The following is a 20,434-nucleotide window of genomic DNA, read 5'->3' as shown; positions in this document are numbered from 1 at the left end:
AAGAGCATCTGCAACAGAAAATTGCTAAAATGTAAATGTAAATTGTGTGTGTATTTGTGACTTGTTTCAGGAGACTAGGCATATGTCGCGTGCCACTACTTCACAGGAGAGCCATTTGAACATAAACTTTTTTTTCAAATCAAAATGTGTTTTTGGGCAGAAATGCCTTCTGGAACATGTGAACTTTCATGTGCCGTAATAACAAACTCATATTCCAGCTGTAAATATGAATACAATTGTTAAATTAAGAGCCGAGTTGGTTTAGCCACAGAAAAAGACAGCATCCTTCCCGCTAGCTATGATTGGCTGCGATGAGTGGGCTGGGTATGCCGAGAGATGAGTTCAGATTGGTCTGCCACTCTTCTGTCTATTTGAGCTGGTCAGTATGTGATGGTAATCCTGTCTAACGTGGCTTTAACCTCTATGGGCTAGGTGGGACGCTAGCGTGCCACCCGTGGTGCACTCCATCAACAGCAGGTGCATTTCAAGAGCGGCAAATTTGAATCCAAATAAATGTCAAAATTCTAATTTTTCAAAAATACAACTATTTTACACCATTTGAAAGATAAACATCTCCTTAATCTAACCACGTTTTACGATTTCAAAAAGGTTTTACGGCGAAAGCATAAATTTAGAGTATGTTAGGACAGTACATTTACAAGAGTTGTGTGTAATGTTTTGTCAAGTCAAAGACAGGGTCACCAAAACCATAAAACCAGCTAAAATGATGCACTAACCTTTTACAATCTCCATCAGATGACACTCCTAGGACATAATGTTAGACAATGCATGCATTTTTAGTTCTATCAAGTTCATATTTATATCCAAAAACAGCGTTTTACTATGGCATTGATGTTGAGGAAATCGTTTCCCTCCAATAACCGGCAGTCAAGTCAGCGTCACAAATTAAATAATTAAAATTAGAAAACATTGGTAAAATATTATATTGTCATTTAAAGAATTATAGATTTACATCTCTTGAACGCAATCAACTTGCCAGATTTAAAAATAACCTTACTGGGAAATCACACTTTGCAATAATCTGAGCACTGCGCCCAGAAAAATACGCGTTGCGATACAGACTAGACGTCATGTTGGGGAGATCTAAAATCGAAAATACTATGTAAATAATCCATTACCTTTGATTCTCTTCATCAGATGTCACTTCCAGGTATCACAGGTCCATAACGAATGTAGTTTTGTTCAAAAAAGCTCATCATTTATGTCCAAAAATCTCCGTCTTGTTCGCACATGATCTAAGCCAGCCGGACTTCTCGTCATGAACGAGGGGAAAAAATATATTTCCGTTCGTTCAAACATGTCAAACGTTGTATAGCATAAATCATTAGGGCCTTTTTTAACCAGAACATGAATAATATTCAAGGTGGACGAATGCATACTCTTTTATAACGTATTGGAACGAGGGTACCCAACATGAACTCGCGCGCCAGGTGTCTAATGGGACATCATCGTTCCATGGCTCTTGTTCGGTCAGATCTCCCTCCAGAAGACTCAAAACACTTTGTAAAGGCTGGTGACATCTAGTGGAAGCAATAGGAAGTGCCAAAATATTCCTAAACCCCTGTGTTTTTCAATGGGATAGGTTTAAAGTCAATACAACACATCAGGTATCCACTTCCTGTCAGAAAATGTCTCAGGGTTTTGCCTGCCAAATGAGTTCTGTTATACTCACAGACACCATTCAAACAGTTTTAGAAACTTTAGAGTGTTTTCTATCCATATATAATAAGTATATGCATATTCTAGTTACTGGGTAGGATTAGTAACCAGATTAAATCGGGTACATTTTTTTTATCCAGACGTGCAAATGCTGCCCCCTAGCCCTAACAGGTTAAAAAAATATATATTGCGTAGTAGAACCGCATAAGTGTTCCCACTTTCTGGAGGACCGAGTTTTTAAATCAGTGGAATTGGAGTATGATAGGTAAGGAGATGGAGAAACACCTGTCTCCGGATTACATCTTCAAACTAAGGGCAACCTTGGCATCCGTGACAGAGAGGGAGAATTCTCCAGCCATGTATATGGGTAAAATTGTCTAGCTAGCTACATTTTCATATATTACACGTTTCTAATTGTGTCAGAAAGTGTTTTCATTTCAAGTTAAAGTGTACTGTTAGCTCACTAGCTAACGTTAGCTGACTCGCTAGCTAACGTTACGTGTATGATCTGTGTAGTAATATTATTTGTATCTCAGAGTCATTTGCTTTGCTAGTTATAGCCTAATGTTAGCTAGCTAACGTTGAACCTAGTTTGTTAGTTACCTGCAGATTCATGCATGAGTTTGGATTATGGTTTGGTGTTTAGCTAGCTAGCTACGGCTTAACCATAGACTCCACTCTGCAGGTATCCACTTCAACAGAATGTTCAGGATGTCACTGTGAAACGATAGCTGTTCATAGACGTAGCTGGTAAATTCGTTCTAGCTATCTACTCCGATTTCAGAGCACTCTCGTCTGAGTGTGCCAGAGCGAAGAATAACTGACGAATTTACGAACACTCAATACCCGTTTTAATATGGCCATTTTCTGCAAACGTTGGCAAAAAAAGCGTAATGAAATTGTTGCCAGCAGCACAGTTGCAGTCACCAATGCTCTGGATGACATAAAAACAGCATAACCAGCACTGCTAGGGCGAGTGAAATGGTCAGAATGAGCTGTTCACTCATTTGTATCTGAAAGTAGCTAGCCAAAGTTAGCCAGTTAGCTTGGGTCCTTGATGGCTGTTGTTAGGACAGAACACTCGGATCAAACCTTAAAGAGATGGGTGGGGCTAAAGCTTGAGAGGGTGTGAACAATGCTGAATGGGTGTAGACAAAGAAGAGCTCTCCAGTAGGTACTAAAACATTCAAATGCCATTTTCTCAAAAGTGAGGTTACACGTTTATAAACCTTCAAAGCAGAATTACTTTCCCTTTGTTCCTCAACTGTAGTGTACGATATACCGATTTATGGCTCTGAGTCTCTACTTTGATCCAATGTAAAAAAAACACCATTTCAAATTTTAGACATGACTGAACGGAGCCGGTCGGTCACATTCGTGTGTTCTTGTACCCACCCTTGCGCCCACTTGTTCCGCCATAGCTGTTGGCAGTGTGTAAAGACAGTTGTGATTGATGGGACCCAAGGTAGAGAGCGATCACTAAAGTCCTATTAAGGCGAATATACAGAGTACACCATAAACCCAAAGACCCCTATATTCTCTCAGCCAAAGACATTAGGTTTAATCAAATCGAATTGTATTCATCACATGCCCCGAATACAACAGGTGTAGACTTTACCGTGAGGTGCTTACTTTCGAGCCCATTCCCAACAATGCGGAGTCTAAAAGTAAGACAAATATTTGCTAAATTAAAAAAGGACATAGTAACACAATAAAATACCAATAACGAAGCAATATACAAAGAGTACCAGTCATAGCCACGGGGGTAGGGGTGCTGAAGGGCTGCAGCACTCCCTGATAAATACAATAAATATATATATATATATATATACATTTTCTATAGGATTGAGGTCAGGGCTTTGTGATGGACACTCCAATACCTTGACTTTGTTGTCCTTAAGCCATTTTGCCACAACTTTGGAAGTATGCTTGGGGTCATTGTCCATTTGGAAGACCCATTTGCGACCAAAATGTAACTTCCTGACTGATGTCTTGAGATGTTGCTTCAATATATTCACGTAATTTTCCTCTCTCATGATGCCATCTATACTACTCAAAAAAATTAAGGGAACACTTAAACAACACATCCTAGATCTGAATGAAAGAAATAATCTTATTAAATACTTTTTTCTTTACATAGTTGAATGTGCTGACAACAAAATCACACAAAAATAATCAATGGAAATCCAATTTATCAACCCATGGAGGTATGGATTTGGAGTCACACTCAAAATTAAAGTGGAAAATCACACTACAGGCTGATCCAACTTTGATGTAATGTCCTTAAAACAAGTCAAAATGAGGCTCAGTAGTGTGTGTGGCCTCCACGTGCCTGTATGACCTCCCTACAACGCCTGGCCATGCTCCTGGTGAGGTGACGGATGGTCTCCTGAGGGATCTCCTCCCAGACCTGTACTAAAGCATCCGCCAACTCCTGGACAGTCTGTGGTGCAACGTGGCGTTGGTGGATGGAGCGAGACATGATGTCCCAGATGTGCTCAATTGGATTCAGGTCTGGGGAACGGGCGGGCCAGTCCATAGCATCAATGCCTTCCTCTTGCAGGAACTGCTGACACACTCCAGCCACATGAGGTCTAGCATTGTCTTGCATTAGGAGGAACCCAGGGCCAACCGCACCAGCATATGGTCTCACAAGGGGTCTGAGGATCTCATCTCGGTACCTAATGGCAGTCAGGCTACTTCTGGCGAGCACATGGAGGGCTGTGTGGCCCCCCAAAGAAATGCCACCTCACACCATGACTGACCCACCGCCGAACCGGTCATGCTGGAGGATGTTGCAGGCAGCAGAACGTTCTCCACGGCGTCTCCTGACTCTGTCACGTCTGTCAGGTGCTCAGTGTGAACCTGCTTTCATCTGTGAAGAGCACAGGGCGCCAGTGGCGAAATTGCCAATCTTGGTGTTCTCTGGCAAATGCCAAACGTCCTGCACGGTGTTGGGCTGTAAGCACAACCCCCACCTGTGGACGTCGGGCCCTCATACCACCCTCATGGAGTCTGTTTCTGACCGTTTGAGCAGACACATGCACATTTGTGGCCTGCTGAAGGTCATTTTGCAGGGCTCTGGCAGTGCTCCTCCTGCTCCTCCTTGCACAAAGGTGGAGGTAGCAGTCCTGCTGCTGGGTTGTTGCCCTCCTACGACCTCCTCCACGTCTCCTGATGTACTGGCCTGTCTCCTGGTAGCGCCTCCATGCTCTGGACACTACGCTGACAGACACAGCAAACCTTCTTGCCACAGCTCGCATTGATGTGCCATCCTGGATGAGCTGCACTATCTGAGCCACTTGTGTGGGTTGTAGACTCCGTCTCATGCTACCACTAGAGTGAAAGCACCGCCAGCATTCAAAAGTGACCAAAACATCAGCCAGGAAGCATAGGAACTGAGAAGTGGTCTGTGGTCCCCACCTGCAGAACCACTCCTTTATTGGGGGTGTCTTGCTAATTGCCTATAATTTCCACCTGTTGTCTATTCCATTTGCACAACAGCAGTTGAATTGTATTGTCAATCAGTGTTGCTTCCTAAGTGGACAGTTTGATTTCACAGAAGTGTGATTGACTTGGAGTTACATTGTGTTGTTTAAGTGTTCCCTTTATTTTTTTGAGCAGTGTATTTTGTGAAGTGCACCAGTCCCTCCTGCAACAAAGCACCCCCACAACATGATGCTGCAGTTGCAAACCGTAATCTGTCTTTTTTATTGCAGTTTTGGAGCAGTGGATTCTTCCTTGTTGAGCGGCTTTTCAGGTTATGTCGATATAGGACTTGTTTTACTGTGGAAATATATACTTTTGTACCTGTTTCCTCCAGCATCTTCATAAGGTCCTTTTCTGTTGTTCTGGGATTGATTTGCACCTTTCGCACCAAAGTACGTTCATCTCTAGGAGACAGGCGTCTCCTTCCTGAGCGGTATAATGGCTACGTGGTCCCATGGTGTTTATACTTGCGTACTATTGTTTATACAGATGAACGTGGTACCTTCAGGCGTTTGGAAATTGCTCCCAAGGATGAACCAGACTTGTGGAGGTCTACAATTTTTTTTCGGAGGTCTTGGCTGATTTCTTTTGATTTTCCATTATGTCAAGCAAACAGGCACCGAGTTTGAAGGTAGGCCTTGAAATACATCCACAGGTACACCTCCAATTGACCCGAATGATGTCAATTAGCTTATCAGAAGCTTCGAAAGCCATGTCATCATTTTCTGGAATTTTCCAAGCTGTTTAAAGGCACAGTCAACTTAGTGTATATAAACTTCTGACCCACAGGAATTGTGATACAGTGAATTATAAGAGAAATAATCTGTCTGTAAACAATTGTTGGAAAAATTACTTGTGTCATGCACAAAGTAGATGTCCTAACCGACTTGCCAAAACTATAGTTTGTTAACAAGAAATGTGTGTGTTTGAAAAACGAGTTTTAATGACTCCAACCTAAGTGTATGTAAACTTCTGACTTCAACTATATATATAAAATCCCACCAAATGAATACACTACGCCTTTATTACTCCTGTATGAGTGGAGAAAAATACTCTACAGCAGAGTGGAGAATAATTCTCCACAGCATGGAATGTTTGTGTGTGAGTAGAGTCTAGTGAGTGTGCATAGAGCCAGTACAAGAGAGTCAGTGAAAAAATATCAATCTATATGTATATGTACTGAACAAAAATATAAATGTGACATGCAACAATTTTACTGACTTACAGTTCATATAAGGAAATCAATCAATTGAAATAAATTAGGTTCTAATCTATGAATTTCGCTGCTCAGCCAATCAGAATGAGTTTTTCCCCACAATTAGGCTTTATTACAGACAGAAATACTCCTCAGTTTCATCAGCTGTCTTGGTGGCTGGTCTGAGACCATCCCGCAATCCGGATGTGGAGGTCCTGGGCTGACGTGGTTACACATGGTCTGCGGTTGTGATGCCGGTTGGACATACTGCCAAACGAAGTTGGACGCACCTTATGGTAGAGAAATGAACATTCAGTTATCTGACAACAGCTCTGGTGGACATTCCTGCTGTCAGCAGGCCAATTGCATGCTTCCTTAAAACTTGAGACATCTGTGGCATTGTGTTGTGTGACAAAATTGCACATTTTAGAGTAGCCTTTCATTGTCCCCAGCACAAAGTGCACCTGTGTAATGATCATGCTGTTTAATCAGCTTCTTGATATGCCACACCTGTCAGGTGGATGGATTATTTTGGCAAAGGAGAAATGCTCACTAACAGGGATTTAAACAGATTTGTTCACAAAATCTGAGAGAAGTAAGCTTTTTGCACGATTGAAAAATGTCTGGGATCTTTTATTTCAGCTTATGAAACATGGAACCAACACTTTACATGTTGTGTTTATATTTTAGTTCTTTATATTTCAATTGACTGAATAATATCTTTGAAATTGTTGCTTTTTTCGTTTATATTTTAGTTCAGCACATTTGATTGTTCCACTGATCATCATCTCTTCTCTTTGATCATGCATCAAATATGAATTTAAACAATGATCATATTTTGGGGCATAGCTTCCTTACTGAACCCCTCTTTATTCTCCTCTCTCTCTCTCTCTCTCTCACTAAACATTAACACCTCCTTTAACCCCCCCTCTCTCTTGCTCACTCTCTCTCTCTCTGTCTGTCTCCTTTCCGTGATTGGGGAATGTATCTGGAATCCTCCTCAGTGATAAAGACTGAGAAACATCTTCCTCTCCGTGTCTACATGCTTCTCCTGTCTAAATAATGGATGAAGGGATGGATATGAGCGCTAAACGGAGGGGAAACTAGTAGTCTGGATTTACTGTCTCAGAGGAGGGGAGAGGCTGGAGAGGCAGAGAGGGGAACACAAAGAAAGATGGCATCCCATGGGATTTATGTGTTTAAATTCACTTCACTTCAGATCTTGTCAACATAGATATTTTTCAGATAATTAGTTAAGTCTGTTTCCTCAATTGAATTCAGAACTGATTGAATTGATCAAAATTTTGCTCCAATATTTATTTGGCACACATAGGAGATTCAACCCAGATCCATAATCTAATCAAATATGGACTGGATACAGACATAGTTGTCAGGTCGACTTGTTTGGAGGGATGCTGAATCTTCAGAGCTCCTGTGTGAGAGTTGTAAATAATTTACCAGCCTGAATTTAAACTGTGGCTCAAAGCATTTAGTCCTCATTCAGAATTCAAGCGCTTTGCTAGAGCGTTTAACACAGTCTGAATTTATTTAACAACGTAACCCAAGGGGTTGTGATCATGCTGTGGATGACTGACCTTTTGAGTGTGTCTGTGTGTGTGTGTGTGTGTGTGTGTTGGGGTCCAATAGGCACCGTTTTGTTGGCATTTGTGTTAATCCTCACTAACTCGGTCCATTCTTCCTCCTCAAGTTTTTGTCCTCACAGCACCAACAACTAAGACACACACCTAAAGCCTGTTTCACATTTTCCTCTCATTGCATATCATATAGCACGTCCTCATGACACAATCAAATTCACCTCTTCCCCCTCGCCACTCAGAAAACGGGGTCCAGCCTGCCTGACAACCGTCGCTCAGATAACAAGGCAGATACTTTTGTTAAACAGAAAACCCAAACCCATGGCAGCAGATCCACAAGGTCTGCCATTAGAGGTGACTGTATAGTTCCCTTAATGAAAAGCAACTTTAGTCCATCTGCTTTCTCTGTGAGAGCTTCCCATGTCTGGAACACACTGCCATCAGACACACAACTGCACCACCTATGACATCTTCACAAAAAAACATAGACATGGCTAAAGGCCAATCAGACTTGTGAACATAATCCCTAGCTGTGTATTGTCGCTTTCCATGTTGTCTGTAGCTTGTGAGGTGTGGAAACACGGTTGCTTTTATATATATTTTGTCTTGTTGCTTTTTGTGTTATGTTGTTCTGTCTGCGTGCTACGTGTTGCTTGTTCTATGTTGCTCTGCATGTGCTCACTGCTCATTGTTTGTCTGTATTGTAATTGTTTTAATAAGCTGCCCAGGGACAGCGGTTGAAAATTTGCCGGCTGGCTAAACCGGCACTTTTATTGAAACGTTGATTAATATGCACCGTCCCTGTAAAAATAAACAAATAAACTCAAACTATGGACATCGCCATGGCAACCACACGTCAAACGGCGAGCTCACGCTTGCTTCAGTGTGCGCACAAGTCTCAAGTCACTCAGTATAATTAGCTGTCTGAAAAGAAACCGCAGTAATGGATTTCATTATCAAAACTTTACATAAACATTGCAACACACCAGTTCATTAGGAAGAAACTGAGAGAGAAGGAGCTAAGCTCCAAATACAGATTGTCTTTCATTCTGCATGAGAGGCGAACGTTGTTCGGCGAACGTTGTTCGGGTGTTGGCTCTTCAGGAAGGATCAGAGAGAGGTTTGAATGTGTCTGCACTGAGAGAAATGAGTGTCACAGTTATCACAGTGGGTTTCCACTGATATATGTACAGTAAGGAACTCATCATGAGAGATCATGTTATGTGTTGCCAGATCTGCCCCATACTGGTCAGCCCAATAGGATTCAAACAGCCTAATTCAGACTCTTAGAGGAGGTGCTTCCACAATAATGTGATTTGTACCACATTCAAGTTAAATTATTGGATTCTTCACACATCACACTAATACCATTCCATTCCATTTTCATGCTTTTTTAAAACAAAATGATATGAAAACAAGCTTTGCTTTTATACTTACAAGACCATCATGCTTGATTGAGTGAGCTGTTTTGTCTTGCAGTAATGTGGTGCCTGCCTGTATTTCCTTAAACCTTTATTTTAGCAATACATATCACTTTCTTTGGTCAGTAGGTGTCCAACATAACAACAGGTGGTTGTGTGTTGGACACAGAAACTCATATATAGAGGTCTATAGAGCCTGTTTCCATTCCTGATCTATATAACCGTTAGCTTACCTGTGTAATATTGACAAGCTCAGAAACACTTGTTTTGCAAACATCATTACCTCTGTCAAATGAATATGTAGCTTAAAGTCATGTGTGTATTTGTATTTATTTTACTATAAAGATGGTGACGCTGCAATTATACACATTTACAATAGGCCTATATCTAAAAATACATACAGGCTAATTATACAGTATACACTGACTATACCAAACATTAGGAACACCTTGTCTTCTCTATGCTGCATGTTCGGCTGCAAACTGGACATCTCTTGAACAACTGCAGCAGGCAATCTTATGAGGTGGTGTTAACTGGGAAGGCCTGTGACAGGGTGATATAATACAGGGGTTCCCAACTTTTCCACTCAGGGCCACCCTTCCAGCATTGCGGAACATCCCGCCTGTGTTCGCGCAACGTCTAGTTCTATGGGCACAAGCGCTGTTCATGACACAAACTGTTCACACCCCTCTTGTTGGTGAAGATAATTTAGCAGTTTTAAAGCAGATTTTCTAGCAATTCTATAAATTTAGCCATGTCTAATGTGTATTAATGTTATATTTGAGTGACAAAAAAATGACAACAATATCTATAGGCTAAAAAAAACTAATAAAAAAAACATTAGCTGACGTGGGCTAGTTGATCTAGACATTTCTGACAAGTCATAAATACAGTGGGGGAAAAAAGTATTTGATCCCCTGCTGATTTTGTACGTTTGCCCACTTACAAAGAAATTATCAGTCTATAATTTTAATGGTAGGTTTATTTGAACAGTGAGAGACAGAATAACAACCAAAAAATCCAGAAAAACGCATGTCAAAAATTTTATAAAATGATTTGCATTTTAATGAGGGAAATAAGTATTTGACCCCTCTGCAAAACATGACTTAGTACTTGGTGGCAAAACCCTTGTTGGCAATCAGAGGTCAGACGTTTCTTGTAGTTGGCCACCAGGTTTGCACACATCTCAGGAGGGATTTTGTCCCACTCCTCTTTGCAGATCTTCTCTAAGTCTTAAGGTTTTGAGGCTGACGTTTGGCAACTCGAACCTTCAGCTCCCTCCACAGATTTTCTATGGGATTAAGGTCTGGAGACTGGCTAGGCCACTCCAGGACCTTAATGTGCTTCTTCTTGAGCCACTCCTTTGTTGCCTTGGCCGTGTGTTTTGGGTCATTGTCATGCTGGAATACCCATCCACGACCCATTTTCAATACCCTGGCTGAGGGAAGGAGGTTCTCACCCAAGATTTGATGGTACATGGCCCCGTCCATCGTCCCTTGGATGCGGTGAAGTTGCCTGTCCCCTTAGCAGAAAAACACCCCCAAAGTATAATGTTTCCACCTCCATGTTTGACGGTGGGGATGGTGTTCTTGGGGTCATAGGCAGCATTCCTCCTCCTCCAAACACGGCAAGTTGAGTTGATGCCAAAGAGCTCCATTTTGGTCTCATCTGACCACAACAATTTCACCAGATGTCCTCTGAATCATTCAGATGTTCATTGGCAAACTTCAGACGGGCATGTATATGTATTCTTGAGCAGGGGGACCTTGCGGGCGCTGCAGGATTTCAGTCCTTTACGGCGTAGTGTGTTACCCATTGTTTTCTTGGTGACTATGGTCCCAGCTGCCTTGAGATCATTGACAAGATCCTCCTCTGTAGTTCTGGGCTGATTCCTCGCCGTTCTCATGGTCATTGCAACCCCACGAGGTGAGATCTGCATGGAGCCCCAGGCCGAGGGATATTGACAGTTCTTTTGTGTTTCTTCCATTTGCGAATAATCGCACCAAATGTTGTCACCTTCTCACCAAGCTGCTTGGCGATGGTCTTGTAGCCCATTCAAGCCTTGTGTAGGTCTATCTTGTCCCTGACATCCTTGGAGAGCTCTTTGGTCTTGGCCATGGTGGAGAGTTTGGAATCTGATTGATTGATTGCTTCTGTGGACAGGTGTCTTTTTTACAGGTAACAAGCTGCGGTTAGGAGCACTCCCTTTAAGAGTGTGCTCCTAATCTCAGCTCGTTACCTGTATAAAAGACACCTGGGAGCCAGAAATCTTTCTGATTGAGAGGAGGTCAAATACTTATTTCCCTCATTAAAATGCAAATCAATGTATAACATTTTTGACATGCGTTTTTCTGGATATTTTTTGTTGTTTTCTGTCTCTCACTGTTCAAATAAACCTACCATTAAAATTATAGACTGATCCTTTCTTTATCAGTGGGCAAACATACAAAATCAGCAGGGGATCAAATACTTTTTCCCCCACTGTAGCTCTCTAAGGTGTGCAATGACTAACCTGACAAGAGGAATTGATGATCCACTACCTGATTTCGAAATTGGACCTTGTGCATTCGACTATCATCAGTTACAACTTTCAATAGTAAGTTTAAAGCGGGACTGAGTTCCCGTGCCTCCCCTGCAGACCTAGGGAACACGCCCCAAAGTTATATATATTACTTATATAATAGACAGCCAAAGTTTGAGGCCATGTGGTGCAGAGTGATGCCGGTGCTGGGGCAGGGGTGATGTTGTGGATCTGGGTGAGCATCTGTATGTTATCGTTTGCATGTGGATGTTTTATTGTATAAAACATTTTGTTAATAATATTAATAATAATAATGTGGCAAATTGCATTATGTTCTAAAGGAAGGTCAAAGCTAAAAAATAATTTAATCTTCTGAGAAATTATGACTTCTGCAGGGTTTAGTTCCAACCAGGCACTATATGTATTCTAATTACCTCACCAACTGAGCTACAGTGCCTTGCGAAAGTATTCGGCCCCCTTGAACTTTTCGACCGTTTGCCACATTTCAGGCTTCAAACATAAAGATATAAAACTGTAATTTTTTGTGAAGAATCAACAACAAGTGGGACACAATTATGAAGTGGAACGAAATTTATTGGATATTTCAAACTTTTTTAACAAATAAAAAACTGAAAAATTGGCCGTGCAAAATTATTCAGCCCCTTTACTTTCAGTGCAGCAAACTCTCTCCAGAAGTTCAGTGAGGATCTCTGAATGATCCAATGTTGACCTAAATGACTAATGATGATAAATAGAATCCACCTGTGTGTAATCAAGTCTCCGTATAAATGCACCTGCTCTGTGATAGTCTCAGAGGTCCGTTTAAAGCGCAGAGAGCATCATGAAGAACAAGGAACACACCAGGCAGGTCCGAGATACTGTTGTGGAGAAGTTTAAAGCCGGATTTGGATACAAAAAGATTTCCCAAGCTTTAAACATCCCAAGGAGCACTGTGCAAGCGATAATATTGAAATGGAAGGAGTATCAGACCACTGCAAATCTACGAAGACCCGGCCGTCCCTCTAAACTTTCAGCTCATACAAGGAGAAGACTGATCAGTGATGCAGCCAAGAGGCCCATGATCACTCTGGATGAACTGCAGAGATCTACAGCTGAGGTGGGAGACTCTGTCCATAGGACAACAATCAGTCGTATACTGCACAAATCTGGCCTTTATGGAAGAGTGGCAAGAAGAAAGCAATTTCTTAAAGATATCCATAAAAAGTGTTGTTTAAAGTTTGCCACTAGCCACCTGGGAGACACACCAAACATGTGGAAGAAGGTGCTCTGGTCAGATGAAACCAAAATCAAACTTTTTGGCAACAATGCAAAACGTTATGTTTGGCGTAAAAGCAACACAGCTCATCACCCTGAACACACCATCCCCACTGTCAAACATGGTGGTGGCAGCATCATGGTTTGGGCCTGCTTTTCTTCAGCAGGGGCAGGGAAGATGGTTAAAATTGATGGGAAGATGGATGGAGCCAAATACAGGACCATTCTGGAAGAAAACCTGATGGAGTCTGCAAAAGACCTGAGACTGGGACGGAGATTTGTCTTCCAACAAGACAATGATCCAAAACATAAAGCAAAATCTACAATGGAATGGTTCACAAATAAACATATCCAGGTGTTAGAATGGCCAAGTCAAAGTCCAGACCTGAATCCAATCGAGAATCTGTGGAAAGAACTGAAAACTGCTGTTCACAAACGCTCTCCATCCAACCTCACTGAGCTCGAGCTGTTTTGCAAGGAGGAATGGGCAAAAATTTCAGTCTCTCGATGTGCAAAACTGATAGAGACATACCCCAAGCGACTTACAGCTGTAATTGCAGCAAAAGGTGGCGCTACAAAGTATTAACTTAAGGGGGCTGAATAATTTTGCACGCCTAATTTTTCAGTTTTTTATTTGTTAAAAAATGTTGTTCCACTTCATGATTGTGTCCCACTTGTTGTTGATTCTTCACAAAAAATTACAGTTTTATATCTTTATGTTTGAAGCCTGAAATGTGGCAAAAGGTCAAAGTTCAAGGGGGCCGAATACTTTTGCAAGGCACTGTAATTGTTCAATATCAGTGATTGGCCCTAATTCGTCCTGCTTGGTCTTCCAGGCACCAAATAAAAAAGTCACCTCAAAAACAAGAAATACCTGTGGCACAGCTGAACCAGGTTAGCCATTAGCAGGGCAGCACTTTAGAATCAATCTTAGGTTTAGCGCTGTCGGTTGGTTTTACTTCGTGATTCAAACACTAAACCAATGTTTCCTCTACACTGCGCACCTCCTCCAGGACTGCGGCGCAGAGACGCAAGAGAGTAAACTTCACTGAGTACGCCCCATTAGTTTTCACGATATAGATAACGTTTTTTCTGTGATCGAATCAACATGATATCAACCCCTTTTCAATCCTACTGTAGGATATACAGCCTTGGTTTCTCAAATTATTGCCTTCCCTGGTTCACCAACTACTTCTCTGATAGAGTTCAGTGTGTCAAATAGGAGGCCCTGTTGTCCGGGCCTCTGGCATTCTCTATGGGGGTGCCACAGGGTTCAATTCTTGGGTCGACTCTTTTCTCTGTATACATCAATGATGTCGCTCTTGCTGCTGGTGAGTCTCTGATCCACCTCTACGCAGATGACACCATTCTGTATACTTTTGACCCTTCTTTGGACACTGTGTTAACTACCCTCCAGACGAGCTTCAATGCCATACAACTCTCCTTCCATGGCCTCCAATTGCTCTTAAATACAAGTAAAACTAAATGCATGCTCTTCAACCGATCGCTGCCTGCACCTGCCCGCCCGTCCCGCATCACTACTCTGGACGGTTCTGACTTAGAATATGTGGACAACTACAAATACCTAGGTGTCTGGTTAGACTGTAAACTCTCCGTCCAGACTCACATCAAACATCTCCAATCCAAAGTTAAATCTAGAATTGGCTTCCTATTTCGTAACAAAGCATCTTTCACTCATGCTGCCAAACATACCCTCGTATAACTGACCATCCAGCCGATCCTTGACTTCGGCGATGTCATTTACAAAATAGCCTCCAATACCCTACTCAATAAATTGGATGCAGTCTATCACAGTGCCATCCGTTTTGTCACCAAAGCCTCATATACTACCCACCACTGCGACCTGTTAGCTCTCGTTGGCTGGCCCTCGCTTCATACTCGTCGCCAAACCCACTGGCTCCAGGTCATCTACAAGACCCTGCTAGGTAAAGTTCCCCCTTATCTCAGCTCGCTGATCACCATAGCAGCACCCACCTGTAGCATGCACTCCAGCAGGTATATCTCTCTGGTCACCCCCAAAGCCAATTCCTCCTTCGGCCGCCTCTCCTTCCAGTTCTCTGCTGCCATGACTGGAACAAACTACAAAAATCTCTAAAACTGGAAACACTTATCTCCCTCACTAGCTTTAAGCACCAGCTGTCAGAGCAGCTCACAGATTACTGCACCTGTACATAGCCCATCTATAATTTAGCCCAAACAACTACCTCTTCCCCTACTGTATTTATTTATTTATTTTGCTCCTTTGCACCCCATTATTTCTATTTCTACTTTGCACTTTCTTCCACTGCAAATCTACCATTCCAGTGTTTTACTTGCTATATTGTATTTACCTCGCCACCATGGTCTTTTTTGCCTTTACCTCCCTTATCTCACCTCATTTGCTCACTTTGTATATAGACTTATTTTTCTACTATATTATTGACTGTATGTTTGTTTTACTCCATGTGTAACTCTGTGTTGTTGTATGTGTCAAAATGCTTTGCTTTATCTTGGCCAGGTCTCAATTGTAAATGAGAACTTGTTCTCAACCTGCCTACCTGGTTAAATAAAGGTGAAATTACAAATAAATTACAAATAAATAAATATATCATAGAAATCAAAAGCTATTTCCATGTGAAAATGGTATGGGATTTGCTCCATTGGTTTTGTTGGTAGGCCCACATTATGCTCAAATAGCCACAATAGCCTATTGGCTAATGTCTAAAACTGTAAGGGAACAGCCTCAGTGTTCACTGTAAACATGTGCTGGAAGTTGCACAAATTTCTCACAATGTTCAAGTTTCCGCTCACAAGATCAAACATTTGCTCAGTGCCTCCCAAAAATTTAGGGAACATTGCACTTCACCCTAAAAATATTACCCCTCCCTCTATACTCCATCTCTGTCAGTACACTGTTCATTTTTGTCCATCAGTCTTAGCTTTGATAGGGTCAGCAGGCCCACAAAGCTACAAGAAGCCCAGGGGAAGATGCAAGCCAATAACGCTAGCAGCGCTAAACACATTAGCTTTAGAATAGTGTTAGCCGCTTCAATTTATTCAGCGATGGACAGAAAAAAGAAGGTGCTTGCAAAGCACTCTGGCAGGCAGTATGCATTGAGGGTCCATTGGCTTTGATTAGGCATAATTACTGTAATTATGCACTTGTGATATCATTGTGTAGAGGAGATGATGTAATGCTAACACAGCTCTCATTGAAGCCAAATGGAGAGACTTAGCGTAAGCGTGTGGTAGCATCATGCAGCTCACCCAGCCTGCAGCGATAGCATGGCAAAGAAAGATCGCATAAGCTCAGTGCATTTGTCTTTAGGATGCTAGGATCCAGGTTGTGTGGTTTTCTGAGCCAAAGAAAAGGGGACACTTGGCCTGCAGAGCCGAGTTCTGATAGATACAGCACTTAAACACAAACTGCCATTGTGAAGATTGTAAGATCTCTGCACCCTGTGATTCATCCTCAAAGGAAGCTCATTGTTTTGTCCTTCTTTGTTTGATTTTCTTGTTACTATCTCATCTCACTAACCCCCCGCTTCGCCTTTGTTCAATTAATTTAACTTATAACATTTATGGGTGACTTGAATAACTCCCTTTCTGCAGTACTAGTAGCTAGTGACTGGAATTAGATTCCATATTTCCCCAGGGGAAATGAGTGTTACAGTGTGTTTCTAGACCAGTTTGAGATGAAAAGATGATCCTCATTAGAAACCCATTAACCTAGTCATTAGGGCCAGATCTGGGCCAACATGGAGTGGGGGGAGGGATCTAATTTGAGCACAATGACGTCTTATACTGTGACACCCCCATGCTCGTTTCACACCTGGGGGTGTCGAGTGAAAATGTGTAAAATAACTTTCTGTGTTGACAGCATTACTAGTGGTTGTAGAAGTAGAGCCAATTGTTTGAATTAGCCATGATTAAGTGAGCCAGTTGTTTTAATTAGCCATGATAATGTGAGCCAGTTGTTTGAATTAGAAATGATAAGGTGAGCCAGTTGTTTGAATTAGCCATGATAAGGTGAGCCAGTTGTTTGAATTAGCCATGATAAGGTGAGCCAGTTGTTTGAATTAGCCATGATAAGGTGAGCCAGTTGTTTGAATTAGCCATGATAAGGTGAGCCAGTTGTTTGAATTAGCCATGATAAGGTGAGCCAGTTGTTTGAATTAGCCATGATAAGGTGAGCTGAGGTGTGTAATGTACCCTCAGTATATGTTGTGTACGGTGGAGGAGTATGGTGACTTTTATGTTCTTAACACTTTCATGTCCGTGATCAATGTTAATGAACATTAGTACCATTCTCTCTCTCTCTCTCTCTCTCTCTCTCTCTCTCTCTCTCTCTCTCTCTCTCTCTCTCTCTCTCTCTCTCTCTCTCTCTCTCTTTCTCTCTCTGCTTGCCACAAGCACTGTGTCAACTCCTTAATTGAAAGGAAATATGTGTTACAATTCCCACTCTATTTCTCTGTTTTTTTGTCCAGACACTGGCATCCGCTGCAGAGGATTTTCAGATGTGGCATCGGTGGAAGAATGATCCTGAGGTGAGTGAGTGGTTGTGTAGATCAACATTATTAATGTCCTCATTATCTCTGGATGCATTACCTATAGAAGCCTTGAACTCTATAAGAAGAGATTGATTTGATTCACGATCATATATGAATGTTGTAATTGCCAGCAGCTTACCGCCATGCATCCCACTGTTGGCTTGCCTCTGAAGCTAAGCAGGGTTGGTCCTGGTCAGTTCCTGGGTGGGAGACCAGATGCTGCTGAAAGTGGTGTTGGAGGGCCAGTAGAAGGCATTCTTTCCTCGGTTCTAAAAAACAATATCCCAATGCCCCAGGGCCAGTGATTGGGGATATTGCCCTGTGTAGGGTGCCTTCTTTTGGATGGGACGTTAAACGGGTGTCCTGACTCTCTGTGGTCACTTATTGTAAGAGTAGGGGTGTTAAACCTGGCTAAATTCCCAATCTGGCCCTCATACCATCATGGCCACCCAATCATCCCTATCTTCCAATTGGCTCATTCACCCCCATCTCCCCCTGTGATTATTCCCCAGGTTGTTGCTGTAAATGACAATGTGTTCTCAGTCAACTTACCTGGTAGAAGAAAAGCATTGGATGGTCATTTTTGTATAAAATCTCATTAGGTTGACAATAGAGTTTTAATATCCTTCAATTAAGTAGAATTCAATTAGATTGCATTGGGACACATTCAGAGCCATGCACACACTGGGTCTTACTCTCTCAAATTCCCATTAAGCCAGTATACAGTGCATTCGGAAAGTATTCAGACCCCTTCCCTTTTTCCACATTCCACATTAGTCTTGTTCTAAAATGGATTAAATACATGTTTTTAGTCATCAATCTACACACAATACCCCATAATGACAAAGTGAAAACAGGTTTTTAGAAATGTTTGCAAATGAATTAAAAATAAAACACATAAATACCTTATTTACATAAGTATTCAGACCTTTTGCTATGAGACTCGAAATTGAGCTCAGGTGCATCCTGTTTCCATTGATCATCCTTGAGATGTTTCTATAACTTAATTGGAGTCCATCTGTAGTAAATTCAATTGATTGGACATGGTCTGGACAGGACACCTGTCTATATAAGGTCCCACAGTTGACAGTACATGTCAGAGCAAAAACCAAGCCATGAGGTCAAAGGAATTGTCCGTAGAGCTCCTAGACAGGATTGTGTCGATGCACAGATCTGGAGAAGGGTACCAAAACATTTCCGCAGCGTTGAAGGTCCCCAAGAACACAGTGGTCTCCATCATTCTTAAATGGAAATAGTTTGGAACCACCAAGACACTTCCTAGAGCTGACCGCCCGGCCAAACTGAGCAATCGAGGGAGAAGGGCCTTGGTCAGGGAGGTGACTAAGAACCTGATGGTCAGTCTGACAGAGCTCCAGAGTTCTTCTGTGGAGATGGGAGAACCTTCCAGAAGGACAACAATCTCTGCAGCACTCCACTTATCAGGGTTTTATGGTAGAGTGGCCAGAAGGAAGCCACTCCTCAGTAAAAGCCACATGACCGCCCACTAAAGGACTCGCAGACCGTGAGAAACAATATTCTCTGTTCTGATGAAACCATGATTGAACTCTTTGGCCTGAATTTGTCACATCTGGAGGAAACCTGGCACCCTCCCTACGGTGAAGCATGGTGGTGACATCATCATGCTGTGGGGATGTTTTTCAGCGGCAGGGACTGGGAGACTAGTCAGGATCGAGGGAAAGATGAACGGAGCAAAGTACAGAGAGATCCTTGATGAAAACCTGCTCCTTAGCACTCAGGATCTCAGAATTGGGCAAAGGTTCACCTTCCAACAGGACAACAACCCTAAGCACACAGCCAAGACAACGCAGGAGTGGCTTCGGGACAAGTCTCTAAATGTCCTTGAGTGGCCCAGCCAGAGCCCGGACTTGAACCCAATCGAACATCTCTGGAGAGACCTGAAAATATCTGTGCTGCGACGCTCCCCATCCAACCTGACAGAGCTTGAGTGGATCTGCAGAGAGGAATGGGAGAAACTCCCCAAATACATGTATGCCAAGCTTGTAGCTCCATACCCAAGAAGACTCGAGGCTGTAGTTGCTGCCAAAGGTGCTTCAAAAAAGTAATGAGTAAAAGGTCTGAATGCTTATGTCAATGTAATATTTCCGATTTTTGAAATTATTTATAAATGTGCAAACATTTCTCTAAACCTGTTTTCGCTTTGTCATTATGGGTTATTGTGTGTAGATTAATGAGATAAAAATATATATATTTTTTAGAATAAGGCTGTAACGTAACAAAATGTGGAAAAAGCCAAGGGGTCTGAATACTTTACGAATGCACTGTTTATGAACACGATTCCAATAATCTTTTCTTCTAGATGAACTCACTCCCCATCGGACACATTTCTCTACTGAGCAGCCTGTCTCTGAACTTGATTAGTAGGCCTCATCATGAATTATGATGCAGTTCCTCAACTCCCCATGTCCAATCGTTCTTTGTCCGAGCCACAATGTTTTTGTAATGAATTCAAATTGTTAATTTACTTCTCTTAAGTAATGCGAAAGCCACTCACTTTCGGCAGCCATATTGAAATGACAAATTACCTGTTATATATATATATTTTGTTTTTACTGCCTCTATGTGGGAGAACTCCATTGCCTCCTATTAGTCTATTAGCTTCAAACTAACCTGGACAGTGTCATTATAAACGCCTCCGATACTCCTTTTAATGACTCTTCTCCATTAAA

General features: G+C 42.0%; 1 protein-coding gene across 1 annotated transcript in view; it reads left to right on the top strand.

The window, feature by feature from the left end:
• Window positions 1–20,434, top strand: part of LOC106595617 (voltage-dependent calcium channel subunit alpha-2/delta-1) — a 185,869-nt gene that overhangs the window by 58,183 nt on the left and 107,252 nt on the right. Inside the window, exon 4 of the mRNA XM_045722235.2 lies at window positions 17,664–17,723. Within this exon, the coding sequence (XP_045578191.1) occupies window positions 17,664–17,723 (60 nt within the window). The remainder of the gene's footprint in view (window positions 1–17,663; window positions 17,724–20,434) is intronic.

Source organism: Salmo salar, chromosome 07 (genome assembly GCF_965601325.2).
Source record: "Salmo salar chromosome 07, fSalSal1, whole genome shotgun sequence".
Taxonomy (NCBI): domain Eukaryota; kingdom Metazoa; phylum Chordata; class Actinopteri; order Salmoniformes; family Salmonidae; genus Salmo; species Salmo salar.
The sequence above is the reverse complement of the archived record's forward strand: the minus strand, read 5'-3'. Positions and strand labels throughout refer to the sequence as shown.